Source organism: Monodelphis domestica, chromosome 5 (genome assembly GCF_027887165.1).
Source record: "Monodelphis domestica isolate mMonDom1 chromosome 5, mMonDom1.pri, whole genome shotgun sequence".
In the NCBI taxonomy this organism is placed as follows: Eukaryota; Metazoa; Chordata; class Mammalia; order Didelphimorphia; family Didelphidae; genus Monodelphis; species Monodelphis domestica.
Genome location: NC_077231.1, coordinates 147,944,849 through 147,963,199, shown reverse-complemented (window position 1 = coordinate 147,963,199; position 18,351 = coordinate 147,944,849). Strand labels below are relative to the sequence as shown.

The 18,351-nt window shown below is 32.8% G+C and overlaps 1 protein-coding gene across 9 annotated transcripts in view; it reads left to right on the top strand.

Moving 5' to 3' along the window:
* Positions 1-18,351, top strand: part of UPF2 (UPF2 regulator of nonsense mediated mRNA decay) — a 183,215-nt gene that overhangs the window by 17,875 nt on the left and 146,989 nt on the right. For 5 of the 9 annotated variants that reach the window (XM_016426031.2, XM_016426030.2, XM_056799444.1 and 2 more), the window contains 2 exons: positions 4,604-4,764; positions 11,961-11,990. In XM_016426031.2, coding sequence (XP_016281517.1) covers positions 4,604-4,764; positions 11,961-11,990 — 191 coding nt within the window. The remainder of the gene's footprint in view (positions 1-4,603; positions 4,765-11,960; positions 11,991-18,351) is intronic. The other 4 variants (XM_056799442.1, XM_007503954.3, XM_056799445.1 and 1 more) reach the window with 1 other exon arrangement.

The window sequence follows — 18,351 nt, the reverse complement described above, 5'->3', positions numbered from 1 at the left end:
CCTTCCGTCTTGGAGTCAATACTGTGTATTGGCTCCAAGGCAGAAGAGTGGTAAGGGCTAGGCAATGGGGGTCAAGCCCAGGGTCACACAGCTAGGAAGTGGCTGAGGCCAGATTTGAACCTAGGACTTCCTGTCTCTAGGCCTGGCTCTTAATCCACTGAGCTACCCAGCTGCTCCCGATCCATCTCTTTTAACAAACATTTTTTTAATGATGAAAAAAATCCCTGTTCAACTAAATTAACCAACACACTGAAAAGGATTAATGTTCTATAGCCATAGTCCTCCTTCAAACAGGGGGAGATACCTTCCTATATCTCTTTTTTGAGGTTCTGCTTAGTCATTATAATCATTAAGGATCCAGTTTTGATTGTTTTATTGTTTATTTACATTGTAGTTGTGTATATTTTCCTGATTTAACTTTGCAGTTATTCATGTGAGTCTTCCCATACTTAAGTATATTTATTATGTTAATAATTTCTTATAGTACATTAATATTTTATTGTGTTCATGTACCATAACATTTAGTCACTTCCAATAAGTAGGCATTCTCCCCCTATCCCACCCTGCCAATTCTTTGCTTCTACAAATTAATGTAACTATTTTGGTATATGTGGTACCTTTCTTTTTAGCATTGACCTCTTTGATATATATGCTTAGCAGTGGGATCTTCTGTGGGTTTAAGGATTAACTACTAGACAAAATATCTCTATAATGTCTCATATACTGTCCTAAAATACGTGTTTTGTGTGAAAATATGATCCTGAGGCAACTAGGTATCTCAGTGGATAGAGTCTCAGGATTGGAGATAGGAGGTCCTGGATTCAAATGTAGCCTCAGACACTTCCTAACCATGTGAAATTGGACAAGTCATCTAACCCCTATTGCCTAGCCCTTACTACTCTTTTGCCCTGTAACCAATATTCAGTGTTGATTCTAAGACAGAATGTAAAGGTTTAAAAAATATATCATGACCCTTATTTAAATATTATATTGAAGAGGGTAAATATTTAGGTAACTTAAGAGAGTAATAGCATGGTGAATGTGTATAGTTGAATAGATAAATCAGACTATGTGTAAACTCTTAACTATGAGTAAACTGTAATAATTCATAATTAACCTGGTAGCCTAGGTTTGAGAATAAAAAGAAATTAAGTTGGTGATGTTATTGAGATCATTTTGAAAACTTCAGTGGTAAGAATCAGTAAACACTTTAAAGCAAAATGCTTTTGAAAATGCTATTATATTACTTTTTTGCTTGATCAGATTTCTTTTTTGGTCATAGATATCTCATAGCACCATCAGTTAAGCATTTGGTACGTGAAACTAGGTTCAATCATAGGCAAGTACTAACCACTCATGCTTATATGACAAAAATAATTTTAATTGGCCTTTGTATTGTGTGATTTTTTTGGTAAGGATTTTCTTTTGTATTGCTTAGATTAGTATTAAAACATGTTTTTCTTGAGCTCACACAAGTTAATGGTAAGGTTAGTAGCATAGGATTATGCTGGATATTAGCTGGGGAAAGCCAGAAACTTAAATGTTCTTTATTTTCATTGATAAGGATATTCTTATTTGCATGATTTCAAACTTTCTGAATGTCTCTTGATGATTTCTTATAGTTGCTGTGATCTAGACATTCATCATTGTGGCCATTTTGGGGATGAGTCTTTCTGAAATAAGCTAATCATGTTCCCAAAGAATTGCCCATCCATCATTTAGCCCTTACTTGAAACTTTTCCACTTTATTGTCTATTAATAATAATAGCTACCATTTACCTAGCACCTATTATGTAAGCACTTTACAAATTTTTTTTTTCATTTGATCCTCAACATTTCTGAGCGGTAGGTTCTGTTCTTTTACACATTCTATAGGTGATGAAACTGAGGTAAACAGGTTAAATTACTTCAAAAATCATACAGCTAGTAGTGTTTGAGACTGTATTTGACCTTGGGTATTCCAGACTCCTGGACCAGTTTTCTGCTGAGCCACCTCGCTGCTCGAAGTTGTGCTTACTGACATATTCTTTGAGAGTACAGGGTCACTTTCATCCTGCAATGAGGTATGGGAATAGGGCTTTAGAGAAGGATGAAAAGCCATCTAATATATTTTAAAAATAGTTTCTATTGATATATTTTGGTTTTATGTTTACTAAATTTCCTTTTGTATTCCTTTCCTTTCCTCTCCCAAAGAACTAACCCATATAATAATTTTTTGAAGGAAAAAAGAAAAAAAAGGAAGCAAGACAAAGTCAGTAAAACTGTAGTCTTATCTGTCAAAAGTAATCTGAAAATATATAAAATGTTCCATACCTGTGGAACCTCACTTATCTCTCTGCAAAGTAGTAGAGGATTGTTTTCTCAGATCTCTTTTTTGGGGCCTATGCTTGTGTTTTTTTGCAATTTTGCAAATATACTTCTTAAGTTTATTTAACAAAGATCTATTTTCTTTCTTTTCTACCAAGAGCTCTTTCTCCCTATTGGAGAAAAATAAAAATAAAAACTCTTTTAACAAGGTTAAGCAAGATATTCCTTCATTGATCATATATATATATTTTTAAAAGCCTCAGAGGACTCTTTGGGTAGAAAGTTTGGCCTAGAGACTGGAGGCCCTGGGCCCAAATTCAGATATTCCCTAGGCTGTATGTATGACCCTGGGCAAATCAGAACCCCGGTTATCTAGCCCTTATCTCTCTTCTGCTTTGGAACTCATACTTAGTAACCCATACAATTCTAAGACAGAAGGTAAGAGTTTAAAAAAAAAAATTATTTGTGTCCTGATTCCATCACTTCCCAGTGAAGAGGGAGAAATTAAGGAAATAAGCACAAGTTGAGTGCTTGCTATGGTGTAGGCAACTCAGATAAGCACTTTATGAATAAGGAAATTGAGTCAGACAGAAGGCAAGTAACTTGCCCAGGATTACACAAATAGGAGCATCTGGGGCCAGATTTGAACTTGTCTTCCTAACACCAATCAATCAGTTAACATTACCTCACACTCTATCCCCTTTACCTTCTAGAGGCTTCTTCTAGGAGCTCAGTAACATGTTTCATCATTGGTCCTCTGGAATTTTGATTGGTCTTTGCAATGATCAGAATTCTTAAAAGTTGTTTTTACTAGGTTATTATTGTATACATTTTTAATTTGGATCAGCTGCATTTAGTGTACTGTCTGGCACATAGTACTTAAAAATGTTTCTTGACTGCTCATTTCTCTTTGCATCATTTCATAAAAGTCTTCATAGTTTTATCTGAAATTATCCCCTTTATAATTTCTAATAGCACAAAGGTACACATTCATAAATTTGTTAAACAATTCCCCAATCAACAAACATCTATTTTGTTTCTAATTCTTTGCTACCACAAAAAATGCTTCTGGAAGAAGCAAGATGGTGAAGTGAATAGAGTGCTAGGTTTAGAATTAAGATCTGAGTTCTGATTCAGGCACAGACATCTACTTGCTGTGAGACCTCAGACAAGCCTGACTTCAAATTATCTGTTCCTTAATTATAAAATGGGGAAAATAGAAGCACCCTATCTCCCAGAATTATTGTGAAGATTAAATGAAATGAAATTAAATTCATAATATGCATAGCATAGTATTTAAAAAATTTTAATTTACTTAAAGTTTTTTTCCCCATGGTTACATGATTCTTCTTGTCTCCCCTCTTCCCTACCTACTCTTGGAGTTGACAAGCAATTTCACTAGGTTATACATATATAATACCTTTTCACATAGATGTCTTAGACCAAATATTTGTTTCCTTAATTGTTTCCCTTTCTTTAGGTACGATTACTTTGTTTTTATCAGTAATTTCAAAGTTTATGTTTCATAGTAGAATCTCTGGGTCAAAGGATATGAACATTTTAGTTAATTTGTATAATTCCAAAATATTTTCTAAAATGGCTATATTAAATCACAGTTTCATCAACCCTGCACCCACAATATACTTATCTTTCCACAATTCTTCTAACATGGATTATTTTTATCTCTTATCATCTTTCCCAGTTTGGTGGGCATGAGAATTGTTTTACATTTATTTTAGTAATTTGTAGCATTTATAGGGTTGTTAGTAGCCTAGATTTTTTTTGAGAAGTTTGTTCTTATCCTTTGACCATTTATTTGTTGAGTGGTTTTTGAAAGTCATTTTTAAAAATTACCTGTGATTAATCCACATATGTGGTTTTATTTAGAGTTGACTAAGGATACTGTTGATTTAAATTGCTTTTGGTTTCCTTAAAAGCTCTCATTTTGAAGTGAATTTTCTATTGGTTAAGTTCTTTCGGTAATGAAGTGTTTTCCTCTGACTTGATTATAAGAGCCACACAATCTAATCCTCTATAGTTATTAAAATTGCTTATGTCATTATTATTCTTTAAGGAAATTACATTAAGGACAAAAAATACTTTGGTTATATTTCAATATGAAGCTTAATTTTAGATGGAATTCTAAAATACTGTCACCAGTGTTTGCAATACCTTATTTTTATGTCTACGTTTTAAATTGTCACAAAATTAATGTATATGTAAATTTCAGTTATATAAATTCTTGACCAAATATGTTTTAATAAATTTATCAGACTATTTCATTCTTTATTCATAGACGCATTCTACATTCTAAAGGGGAGCTGAGTGAAGATCGACATAAGCAGTATGAAGAATTTGCTATGTCTTATCAGAAATTGCTGGCAAATTCTCAGTCTTTAGCAGACCTTTTGGATGAAAATATGCCTGATCTTCCTCAGGATAAACCAACACCAGAAGGTAAGCTATTATAATAAAAAAATTTTAACATTTGAAACTACTTGTTACTAACCTTTATTTTAGGATTGATAATTGACTATTGGCTAAATTTTTATCCTCAAAAGAAAATTACCCCTGCTATTTTTTAGGGTTTTAAAAATAGTATTAAAACTTGATACAGTTAAGAACTGACAGTACAATGTAGTGGAAAGTGAAATGGCTTGGGATTTAGGGATCTAGATCTGGTTCTGCTTTAACTTAAGCTTTGCAACTTTGGGTAATATCTTCAGACTTTGTTTATTTTATTTGTAAAAAATGTACTTGAAGTAGTTAATTGATCTCGAATTTTTCTGGCTCTGAAATCCTACAATTATAAGTAAGAGCAAGTTAACTTTATTCCATAAAATTTCAGAAAGTTAAAAAAATATATACAGATTTTATATACTCGTCCATCATTTCTTTAATTTCCTATATCCTTCAATGATGGAATTTAGAGAAATTATCTAGTTTCTAATTTTATAAATAAGTATTTGAGTCCAAAAGAAGTTAAGTGATCCATACTTTTATTTTATTTTTTAAAATTTCTTCACTGAGGAAAGAGAGTACTTTGAATTTACAGGGAGAAAGATTGCTTCAGGTGATTTTAGATGCAGATGCGGGGGGAATTTAGGACATTATTATGAAGGATTTAGAAAAGAACAATAGAAAAAAATTATGTGTATCTTTACCAGTTATAGGAGTTAAGAATTATGCAGTTTAGTATTAGAAAGTTATTAAATCACCTAATGGGGAATCAAGAGATTTGAATTCCCCTTTTATTCAGAGGCACAGAATAATCTATTCATAGATTTGGTTATTAGTTTCCTGAGACCAACTTCTGGCCTGTCTTCTTGCTTTCTTTAATTCCCTGGCTCTACTGGTGCTTTATAAGATGTAGTAGTACTAAGTGAGGAAAGCAGAATTTAAGAATAAGTGAAGAAACCGGAAATTTTAACTAATGAGGTAAAAGTTATTCATTTTTATTAATGTTTTTGAAGACAGTTGAGAAAAATGAATTATTCCTTCAGAATTTGAGTATTCATGGTGATTATCTTAACATTCCTTGTTTTGATGAATAATAAGGTCCAAATTCATTTTGTAGTTGTCGATTGCATTTGATATGAGGAAACTTCCTACTTTTTTCCAAGGTCAGCATAGTCTAAAACTGAATTTAGGGCAATAAACTGGTTCCTATTTCAGATTTTACTATATTGTTAGTAGTACTATAATTTGTAATCTTTGGTAATTTGGGTGGGGCCATTGGGGATAGATAGAAGAGTAGAGATGTGAGAAATATTATTGAGGTAGAATTGACGAGAAGTGGCAACTGGTAATATATGAAAATTGAATAAAGAGAAATCTTAAAAATTACAGTTTTCAAATGTGAGAATTGTAGTCCTAGTAGAATATTGATCATAAAATATATCATAATGATGACCTTATTTAATAATAGAATTTACTGAATTCATACAAGACTTGTAAATTCCAATAGATATAATGAAATGTTAAGGAGATCAAGTGGAAAAAAAGAATAGAAAATGAATTTTAGCAAGATCTATTCAAAGGAGGAGATCACAAATGAGACTTCAAAGAGGTTTAAAATTTGATTTTTCCTTGTCATTGTTGAGTAATGAGTCATAAAAGGTTAGATACCTTTTGTAAATAAAAGTTAGCTTCAAAAATTACTTCTTTCTCATCAAAATTTATATTTTCAATTTTATGAAAAGAAATCTTTTATATTTGTAGATAAATTATTGATAAGCCAGACTTTTCCAAATAGTCAACAGAAATGTGGACTTTACCATAAACTTAATGTGTTTATAATGTTAAGCTATTATTAAAAAAATTCATACTTTGCTTACATGTACAGTGGGACCTTTCAATGATAAAGACTTGCCATTAGTATTTTTATCATTTAATATTTGTTCTCTATTAGATACAGTAGCAGCGCTTTCTAGTCTCAGTTTTTATACAGAAATGGCCAGAAGTTAAAGAAGAGATCAGAAGTGCTGTCCATGGTTAAAAATCCAAATTATACAAGATAATTGATTGAGTCACTGTTCAAAAGAAGGAGCACATTTGTTACTGACTGAAAGCCAAGCTACACTAATGGCACCATAGAGAAATTTAGGGAAAAAAAGAAGAAATACAACCTAAAAAGGGGGTTGGGGGAGGGGAAGGAAGACAAAGGAAGAGAGAAATAGCAGAAGTGTCATTTTGAAAAAAATGACAGAGATGAGGATGAGAGTGGCTAGGAGACTTTAGGATTTTTGAGAAGAGAAAATAAAAATAAGAAAAGAAAAAACCAGAATGGCCTACTAGTTTAGGTTCATTTAGTAATATGATGAGCTAAGTATTTTATCACTTGGTAGTCTCAGAACTTTCTGGCATCATATTGGTAACATACTTATTATAGGGTAAACAATTCTATACACCTTATCCCTTTAAGACATCCTTTTATGAAATAGTGAAGGTTAATGAACAATACTTACTTTATGTGTAATAGTTATATTAATTGATGTTGACTTTTCCAAAAAAAGTTTTAATATTTATTATTCTATATTCTAAGTCAGGAAGACAGACAATGCTTTAGAAAGATGATTACCCCAACAAATACCAAATAAAGATTTTTAAAGGTTGGTTTTTAACCATAAAGAAAATTTATCAACCCCTAATAACTCATTCTCTGATCATTTCAGATAAGTGGGGTGGTTGCTGTATTAAATATATAATTGATATGCTACTTAATATTTCTTTTTTATTTTAAAAATTGAAAAAATTGAAATTTTGCTCTGAACTTGACATAATGTGAATATGTCCATTTATGAATAAAAGGAAAAGATAATGTTTTCAAAGTCATGAAATAATTGGACAGAGCTGGGTTTTTTTGTTAAAGTAATTGGTTTTTTAAATATTTAATTTTTTCCTAATTGTATGGAAGAAAATATTTAACATTTCATTAAAAAATTATTTAGTTCCAAATTCTCTCCTTGTTTTTTGACCCTTCCCTAAGAGAGTACACAATTTTATATAGATTAGATATATGCATCATGAAAAACATTTCCATATTAATCATTTTGGGAAAGAAAACACAATCCAGAACTCCCTCCCCCCCCCCCCCAAAATAAAATGAAAAAATGGTATACTTCAATCTTTATTCAGTTTCCATCAGTTCTTTCTCTGGAATAGCATTTTTCACCATGAGTCCTTTGGGGTTGTCTTGCATCGTATTACTCGAGCTAAGCCATTCATAGTTGATCATCATACAATATTGTTGATATTGTGTATAATGTTCTACTGGTTCTGTTCATCAGTTCATGTAAGTCTTTCCAAATTGTTCTGAAGAATCTTGCTTGTCATTTCTTACAACATAATAGTATTCCATTACAGTCATATACCAAAACTTGTTCAGCCATTACCCTAACTGATGGATATTTTCTCAATTATCAGTTCTTTGCCACCATAAAAAGCCCTGCTATAAGTATTTTTGTACAAATAAGTTCTTTTTTCTTTTATCTTTTTGGGATGCAGACCTAATAGTAGTATTGCTAGGTCAAAATATATGCTCAGTTTTTGACTCTTTGGGCATAGTTCCAAATTGCTTTTCAGAATAGTTGGATCAGTCCACAATTCCACCAATAGTACATTAGTATTCCAAGTTTTCCCACATCTCCAACATTTATCATTTCCCTTTTCTGTTATATTACCAATCGATGATGTGGTATTACCTCAGAGTTTTAATTTGCATTTCTTTAATCATTAGTGATTTAGAACATTTTTTCACATTGTAATGTGAAAAATAAACTACTAAAGCAGAGCTCAGAGCCAATAACAATTTAAGGGATGTAGCCCCCTTCAGCCAATAGGATCCCATACCTTCCTCATGATGTGAGATCCCTCCATGCTCCAGAGTACAAGTTTTATAGTCCTCAAGTCCCAGATAGTCCATGGTGTAGCACGAAACACAAATTTTTTGGGGGGGTCACAGGCCAGCAGAACTAACCTCCTATCCTACCAATTCATGGTCACAGAAATGATCTAACTGAACTGCCCTACTACCCTATCAACTTGTAGTCATAGGGAAATGGACCTGTGGGAAACAGATACCACATAATGTTGGGCCTTAGAGGAAAATGTTAAAAGACTGAGAGGCTCTTAAAATAACTAGGGGACTTTCCACAGATGCTTATTACTTCCCTGTCAAGCAGGACTTAGATAGTTAGGCCTAGAGTAGAAAATCTGGGTCCTTTACAAGTTAAAAAATATCTATACAACTATTTAACTTAATTATTCCCAATTATGTATTAAGATTAGTTCATTATCCTTAGTTGACTGAATTTATATTAAAGTATGTTAATACAAAAGAAATAAGCACTTCCCTTATGGAATCATATTCAACTGGATAAAACTGATTAGGAATTAGTATAAGTGTAAAAAATTTAGCAGCAAGGTGGGGGTCAACTGAAATAGAATAGGAGTCTAGGGGTCAAATTATTTCACACAAAATGACTAGATAGCTTTGATTTCTTTGTCTTAAAACTGCCTGTTTATATTCTTTGACCATATATCATTTCGAGAATGACTTGTATTCTTATAATTTTGACTTAGTTCTTAACAGAAGTGAGACATGGAACCTTTATATTAGAGACTCTTGCTATAAAAATTTTTTTCCTAACTTTTTGATTTCCTTCTGATTTTAGCTGTATTGGTTTTGTTTGTGCAAAGCCATTTTAATTTAATGTAATCAAAATTACCCATTTGATATCTTGTAATGCTTTCTTTTTGTCATAGCTTCTTCCTTTATTGATATGACAGGTAAACTATTCCATGCTCTACTAATTTGCTTTGTATCTAAATCACATACCCATTTTAACCTTATCTTGATATTTAGTGTGGGATATTGGTTTATACCTAATTTCTGCAGGTTTTCTAGTTTTCCCAGAAGTTTTTGTCAAATAGGGAGTTTTCCAAAAAGCTTGAGTCTTTGGGCTTCTCAAATATAACATCACTATGGCCATTCACTACTGTATAATGTGTTCCTTATCTATTCCATTGATCCACTATTGTTTTTAAGCATATAATAAATTTAGTACTGTAATTCCCTGAGCTGTACTACCTATCTAAACTGCCTTCTTTTCAGTATTTATGTAAAATAAATTTTTATTGATGTCTTTTTTTACATCATCAGAATTTCCCCCAATATCTTTCCTTTTTCCACTCCCAGAGAGTCATTCTAAAAGAACTAATAATATTTTTCAAAGGCAAAAAAGGTTTTTTTTTTTTCCTGGAAGCAATCTGGATTATTTGAATTGACCCTTTGTTTTGAGTGTTCAAAAGCCTAGAGCAGTTTTCTTGTATTATTTCCTGTATTTATGGTGTTATGTTATGGTATTATGGTGTTTAGTTTTTTTGACATATTCGATTTTCCTGGGAAGGCTTTAATCCTATTAAGTTAGTTTTTCTTTCTTTCTTTTTAAAATTTTATATTTGTTACATAGATTTTTAAAAAAAATTGTCAAGATGTTATTTTACCAATTTCACGTAATAACAAATTTGCACCTAAGTTTTCTAAATTTATATGATCCAAATTATCTGTCCTCTGCACTTCATTTCCTTCTCCTGGAGCTGGCAAGCAGTTTGGTCTGGGTTATATACATGCATGTATTATCATGCAAAGCATATTTCCATATTGATCATTTTTGTAAGAGAATAAGCATATAAAACCCAAATAAACTAAAGTAAAAGATTGCATGTTTTGATCTGCATTCTGATTATTAACAGTTCATTTTCTGGAGATGGATGGCATTCTTTGTCATAAACCCCTCAGAATTGTTCTGGATCTTTGTATTGCTGAGAGTAGCTAATTATCACAGTTGATCATTTCCACAGTGTTGCTGTTACTGTATACAATGTTCTTGTTCTTGCTTATTTCACTCTGCATCTGTTCATGTATGTCTTTATAGCTCTTTGTGAAATAATCCTGTTCATCACTTTTTACAGCACAATAGTATTCTATCAGCATCATACCATAATTTTTTCAGCCATTTCCCAATTGGTGGGTATCCCTTTAATTTTCAATTCCTTGTCATCACAAAAAAAAGCAATTATAAATATTTTTTGTACAAGTAGGTCCTTTCCCCTTTTTTGGGGATCTCTTTGGGACTCAGACTTAGTAGTGGTATTATTAGATCAAAAGGTGATGCATTCCTTTATAGCCCCTTTTGGGCATAGTTCCAAATTGCCCTCCAGAAGGGTTGGATTGGTTCACAACTCCACCAACACTGCATTAGTGTCCCAATTTTGCTATATCCCCTACAATAGTTATCACTTTCCTTTACTGTCATATTGACCAATCTAATAGGTTTGAGGTAGTCTCTAATCAAGAGGAACTTAGAATATTTTTTTATATTATTGATAGCTTTGATTTCTTCATCTGAAAACTGCTTATTTATATCCTTTGATCATTTGTCAGTTGGGGAATGCCTTTTCTTATAAAATTGACTTGATTCCTCTATATATTTGAGAAATGAGACCTTTGTCAAGAAAACTTGTTAAAAAAATTATTTACCCCAGTTGTTTCACTTCCAATCTTGATTACATTGGTTTTGTTTGTACAAAAACTTTTTTCCTTTTAGTTTGGTTATTGATATGGCCAATTATGCTGATAGTTTTCCTAATATTACATCAGCTTTGCATTGCTGATATAAATCCTACCTGATTGTAATGAATAATCCTTGTGATACATTGCTATAATTTCTTTGCTAGTATTTTAAAATAATTTAAGATTTTTACATCAATATTCATTAATGAAATTGGTCTGTAATTTTCTTTCTGTTTTTGGTCTTACTGACTTAAGTATCAGCACCATATTTGTGTCATAAAAAATTTTTGGTAGGACTCTTTCGTTGCTTATTTTGCCAAATAGTTTATATGGCATTGGGATTAATTGTTCTTTAAATGTTTGATAGAATTTGCTTGTGAATCTATCCAGACTTGGGGATTTTTTCCTAAGAGAGTTAATTGATGGCTTGTTCAATTTCTTTTTTCTGAGATGTGATTATTTAAGTATTCTATTTCTTTGTAAATGTTCATCTGTTTCACCTACATTGTCAGATTTATTGTCATATAGTTGAACAAAATAGATCCTAATGATTGTTTTAATTTCCTCTTCATTGCAGGTGAATTCACCCTTTTCATTTTTGATACTGGTAATTTGATTTTCTTTCCTTTTATTAATCAAATTAACCAATGTGCTATTTTATTTTATTTTATAAAACCAACTCCTAGTATTATTTATTAGTTTAATAGTTCTCTATTATTTTCAATTTTATTAATTTCTCCTTTGATTTTTAGGTTTTCCAATTTAGTCTTTGGGGGATTTTTAATTTGTTCTTTTTCTAGTTTTTTTTTTAGTTGCATGTTCAATTTATTGATCTGCTTTTTATCTGTTTTCTTGAGATAAGCATTCAGGGATGTAAGTTCTCCCCTAAGTACTTCTTTTACTGTATCTCATAAATTTTGATTTGTTGTCTCCTCATTGTCATTCTCTTTAATGAAATCATTGTTTATTTTTTGACCCACTGCTTTTGAAGAATTAGATTATTTTGTTTCCAATTAATTTTTAATTTGTCTTTCCATGAACCTTTATTGATTATACTTTTTATTGCATCATGATCTGTATATGATGCATTTACTATTTTCACTTTTCTGCATATGATTGTGAAGTTTTTGTGTCTTAATACATGGTCATTTTTTTGTGTATATACCATGTGCTGCTGAAAAGAAGGTATATTCCTTTTTTTTTCCATTCAATTTTCTCCAAAGATCTGTTAAATCTAACTTTTCTAAAATTTCATTCACTTTCTTTACTTCTTGTTTATTTTTTGGTTAGATTTATCTAGTTCTCATAGGGAAAGATTGAAGTTTCCCACTAGTATAGTTTTACTGTATTTCTTTAGTTTCACCTTTAGAGGTATACCATTTGGTACATATATGTTATGTATTGATATTACTTCATTGTCTATGGTATCTTTTATCAAGATATAATAACCTTCCTTATCTCTTTGAATTAGATCTGTTTTAACTGGGTATTGGTTCTAAGGCAGAAGAGTGGTAAGGACTAGTCAGTGGGGGTTAAGTGACTTGCCCTTGGTCACATAGCTAGGAAGTATCTGAGACCACATTTGAACCCAGGACCTCCCATCTCCGGGCCTGACTTTCAAGCTACTGAGCACCCAACTGCTCCCTAGTTTTGATGGGTATGTGATTCTTCATTGGAAACCTAATTCTCTTGCCTTCCAGAATATCCTATTCTATGCCTTCTGATCCTTTGATGTAGATGCTGCCAAATCCTGTATAATACTGACTGTAGCTCCATGATACTGGAATTGTTTCTTTTTGAATGCTTGTAGCATTTTCTCCCTGGCCTGGGAGCTCTTGAATTAGGCTATTATATTCCTGGAAGTTATCATTTGAGGATTTATTGCAGGAGGTGCTCTGTGGATTTCTTTTTCTTTTTTTACTCTCTTATTCTAGAATATCAGGGCAGTTTTCTTTGATTATTTCTTATAATATGATATCTAGGCTTTTTTTTTTATCATGACTTTCCAATAGTCTGATAATTCTTAGATTTTCTATTCTGGATCTACTTTCCAGGTTAGTTATTTTTTTCAATGAGATTTTTCATGTTTTCTTGCATCTTTTTTCATTTGATTTTGTTTTGTTTATTGTCTTATGAAGTCATTAGCTAATACATGCCTAATTCTAATTTTTAAAGAATGATTTTCTTCCATGACCTTTTGTACCTCCTTTTCCATTTAGTCAATTCTGCTTTTCATGGAATTCTTTTCTTTGGCTTTTTTGGATCTCTTTCCATTTGACCAATTCTGCTTTTTCAGATGTTATTTTCTCTCTCTCTTTTTGCATTAATTTCATTTCTTTTCTCCATTTTCTTCCCATCTTATTTAATTTTTTTAATTCCTTTTTGAGCTCTTCTGGTAGCTGAGACCAATTCCCATTTTTCTTTGAAGTTTTGCATGTGGCTGCATTGATCTTACTATCTTTTACTGAATCTGTGTTTTGCTTTTTTTTTTTGTCTCCATAAAAAATTTCTATGGTTAGGTATTTTCTTTTGCTATTTGCTCCTTTCCCCAACCCTTTTTCCCCTTTTAAAAAAAACTTTTGCTTTTATCTTAAAGGCGAACTCTGTTTTCAGAATAGAGAATGTGTACTCTCTTAAACCTTAGTTTTTCTTTTGCTGCTATCCTCAGTTCTAGGTCTGGTATACTGCAACTTTTAGTCCTTCCAAGGTGGTAATGGGCTGAGAGCTCTGGAAGCTGTCTCCTACTGTTAATTTAATCTTCTATAAGGACTGCTGTTGGCAAACACAACTCGGAGCTCTTTGAACTGCTTTGCTCTGGGTCTAGATCAGCGGTTCTCAACCTCTCAATTTGTAGCAATGAGAATACATAATGTATATCAGGTATTTACATTCCGAATCATAACTGTAGCAAAATTACAGTTTTGAAGTAGCCTCCAAAATAGTTTTTTGGATTGGGGTCACTGCAACATGTGGAACTGTATTGCGGGGTCACGACATTAGAAAGGTTGAGAACCACTGGTCTAGAAGCTTTACCATAGGCTTGAACTGGCCAGGTTCCATAGACTTAGGGCCTCACTTGTACCCTTGTGCCAGGGCTTAGAACTTCAGGGGGTGGGTGTGGAGTGCTCTCTTGTTGCTTAGGCAGGTCTTAAGCTCTTGAAGTTGGCTTGTGCCCAAGTTTGAACCTGGAGCAGTAGGTGATGGTGGTTGTGGGGGTGGCTTGCACTCCTCTGTGTGAAGTTTTACTTCCATTTCCCTTCTTACCCTATCCCTCTCTGCTTACCTATCAAGTTGTTTTCTGCGGGAGTTACTTCTCTCTATCCCCTTGTTGGTTCTTTGACCCCCAGTATTTGTTTTGAGGTGCTATTTTAAAGTTGATTTGAGAGGATTCTCAGAGTGATTCCAGCTTTCCATGTTGTTACTCTGCTATCCTGGCTCCTGCCCCCCACCCCCTTTTCTTTTTTAAACCCTTATTTTTCATCTTGGAATCAATACTGTATATTGGTTCCAAGGCAGAAGAGTAGTAAGGATTAGCCAGTGCAGGTTAAGTGACTTGCCCAGGGTCACAGCTAGGAAGTGTCTGAAGTCAGATTTGAACCCAGGACCTCCCATCTCTAGGGTTGGCTCTCAATCCACTGAGCCACTCAGATGCCCCCTCAGTCAGTTTTTCAAATTTTGCCTAAAGAGATTAATGTTTTGAGATCCTATTTTCTTTTCATCTAAATGCTTTTTGGTTTTCTTCTATCAGATTTTTTTTTCACTTCTTTGTATTTGCATTACCAGTCCATGATTTTATTTCGTGAAATTTGCTATGACTGATACAAGTTTTTCTATTCTGCCAATTAGTTTTGTTGTGTAAGCTATAATTATTTTTTCACATTTCTTATTTTTCTTTTAAACTATTCGGGAACTTCTTTCTGTGGCTCCATTCTCTTGGTAATCCACAGAGGGTCCTCTGCGTAATTCATTATCTTTTGTCTTACATTATTTATGAGAATATGGCATTATGAGAAGCCATATTCCCTTCTGTTACTACTATCTTTCCTGCTGTTGTTTTTTTGCTTATGCTTGAGGTTTTAACTTGATTTTTTTTTCTCTTGAGGATCTTTAGTAATTTCAGTCTTTTTCCTTATTTTTTCTTATACTTCTTGACTTTTTGCCCTTTGTTTATGGTTTCTCTAGGAGTTGAATCTCAAAGTCATTTCAGCCTCTTCTTATGCTGGGAAATTTTAATTTCATCACCCTCAGTGTCTGCCCTAAGTGACTAAGAGGAATGGAACTGGCCCCACCTAGATGTAGTATTCTTTCTTGCCCATGAATTACATGGTCTGGGTGCCTCCATTCCTGAGTTTTCTTAGAGATCTCTATGTAGCACAGAAGTTGCTGCATTGCCATCTGAGCTAGAGCAAGCCTTTGAGTTCTCCTGAAACTTTCTGAGTTGCTTTATGTAGCCCTGCCTGAGTGTGGTGGATAATTGGGGTATGGCTTGCTGAGTGAGCATATTAAGAGTTTAGAAGCAACTGGAATAGTGTGGGTAGAGTTCCAGGTCTGAAATCTAAAGGACCTGGGTTCACATGGCTTCAGATATTTCCTAGCTGTGTGACCCTGGGCAAGTCACTTAACTCCCAGTTTCCCAACCCTCACTGCTCTTTTACCTTGTATCCAATCCAAGACAGAATGGATACTTGTATCCATTCCAAGACAGAACATAAGGGTTAAAAGAAAAAAGACTTTTTTGTTCATTGCATTTTTATCTTGTTAGGGTTTTTGGTTTCCTATGCTGTGAGACAACTGGAATTATTTTTCTCCCTTGTGCATAATTTCTATTTTGGAGAGATTTAAAAAGTAGTGAGGATTAGAAGAAATTAAAAATCCTCCAGTTTGTAGGTTTTATGACCTAGAAGTTCATCTTTTGTTGTCTGCCATTTTGCTGGTTTTAGGGTATGAGTTAGATCTCTTTGGACTTGGATTAGTACTTTGAAACATTTTTTTATAATTTGTTTTGTTTTTCTTTTTTTGTTGTAAAGTCCTAGTATAATAAAGTTCTCTTGTTAGTCATTTGCAGGTCTTCTTTTGAGAACTCTTTGTTCATGTTCTTTGACCACTTATCTTTAGAGGATTGGCTTTATGTACACACACACAAACACACATATATGTTTATATATTTCTGTTGATTGTTATGTCTTGGATACCAAACCCTTATCTAAGAAATTTATTATAAAATATTTTTTCCATTTGTCTTCTTTCCTCATGCATTAATTTTGTTTGTGCAGAAGATTTTCAGTTTCATATAATGAAATATCTACCTTATTTTTTATTGCCTTGTTTTTAAAAGAATGTCATCTTCTAGATATAATGGTAAATGGCATAACCTGCTTCTCTTTTCATTTTTAAATAATTTGATCATTTTAGGAGTGTTTTTATTGACCTTTTATTTTTTAAACATTAATTTTCTATAGTATTCTTCCCTTTTTCCCAACCCATATAACAAATAGCATTTTTTTGAAGACAGAAAAGGAAAAGGGGAGGGAAAAAATTGGCATAACCTGTCAATATATTGAAAACATGCAGTGGAATACCTGTGAACCCATCTCTAAGCATGATGTGGATTGGGTGCTTCCTCTCATATCTCTTATGTTTGTACTTTATAATTTTGCAGCATTTCTTTTTGTTTTTACATTGTGTGGTTCTTTCCATTTATAAGTATTATCATTGTTATGTATGTATGTTTTCTTGCCTCAGTTTATTTTATATTCTCTCAGTTCATGTAGATCTTTCCATGATGCTCTCTGTATTCATCACACTCATCATTTCTTATAGCATACTACTCCATTACATTCATGTATCACACTGGTGTAGCCATTCTTCAGTTGCTGGGAATTTACTTTGTTTCTGCTTCTTTGCCATCACAAAAAATACTTTGTTGTATATAAGAACTTTCTTATCCATAGCCTTCTTGGGCCTTAAACCTAGTAGTGGAATCTCTTGGTCAAAGGGCATAGACATTTTAAGGCCATTTTTGGCAAAATTCTGCATTTCCAAAATCATTGTACCAATTCTCAGTCCCATTAGCAATGGTCTTTGTGCACCTATCTTTTGAGAACCCCTCCTGCACTATTTATATTATTATTTTCTTTCTTTGACTTTTATTTATTTTTCTATTACATGTAGAAATAATTTTTTTATAATCATTTTCTGACATTTTGTGATTCAGATTTTCTCTCCCCTCTCCCTCTCCTCAAAATGGTCTCTTTATAAGTTATACCATATTCCCCATGTCATGATAGAAGAAATATGTCAGACATACATTGTATGATAATTTATTTTATAATTCACATTTATTGTATAATCAAAACTCATGAAGGAAATAAAGGGAAAGATGACATTCCTTGATTAATCCTCTTACACTATCAACATTTTTGTTATCTTTACCAATTTATAAAATCGCTGGTGAAACCTCAAGATTGTTTGAATTAGGGGGCAGCTGGGTTGCTCAGTGGATTGAGAGCCAGGCCTAGAGACGGGAGGTCGTAGGTTCAAATCTGGCCTCAGACACTTCCCAGCTGTGTGACCCTGGGCAAGTCACTTGACCCCCATTGCCTAGCCCTTACCACTCTTCTGCCTTGGAGCCAATATACAGTATTGACTCCAAGACAGAAGGTAAGGGTTTAAAAAAAAGATTGTTTGAATTAATTTGGAGCGTTCTTTCATGCTGATATTAATACTTGGCAATTCTTTTGAGAATTTTTTATTCTACAATATAATCTTAAAACTAAGAGTCATATCCATTTTTAATTTAATATGGAAAGATCTTATAAGATATGGTTCTGAACCTAATTTCTTCCATGCTGTTTTCCAGTTTTTCTATGAAGTAAAAGATTTTTTTGTTTTCAGGTTTATTGAACACTATGTAACAAGGGAATCACTTTAAAAGACTGATATATATATTAATTTAAGGTCGCCAAGGA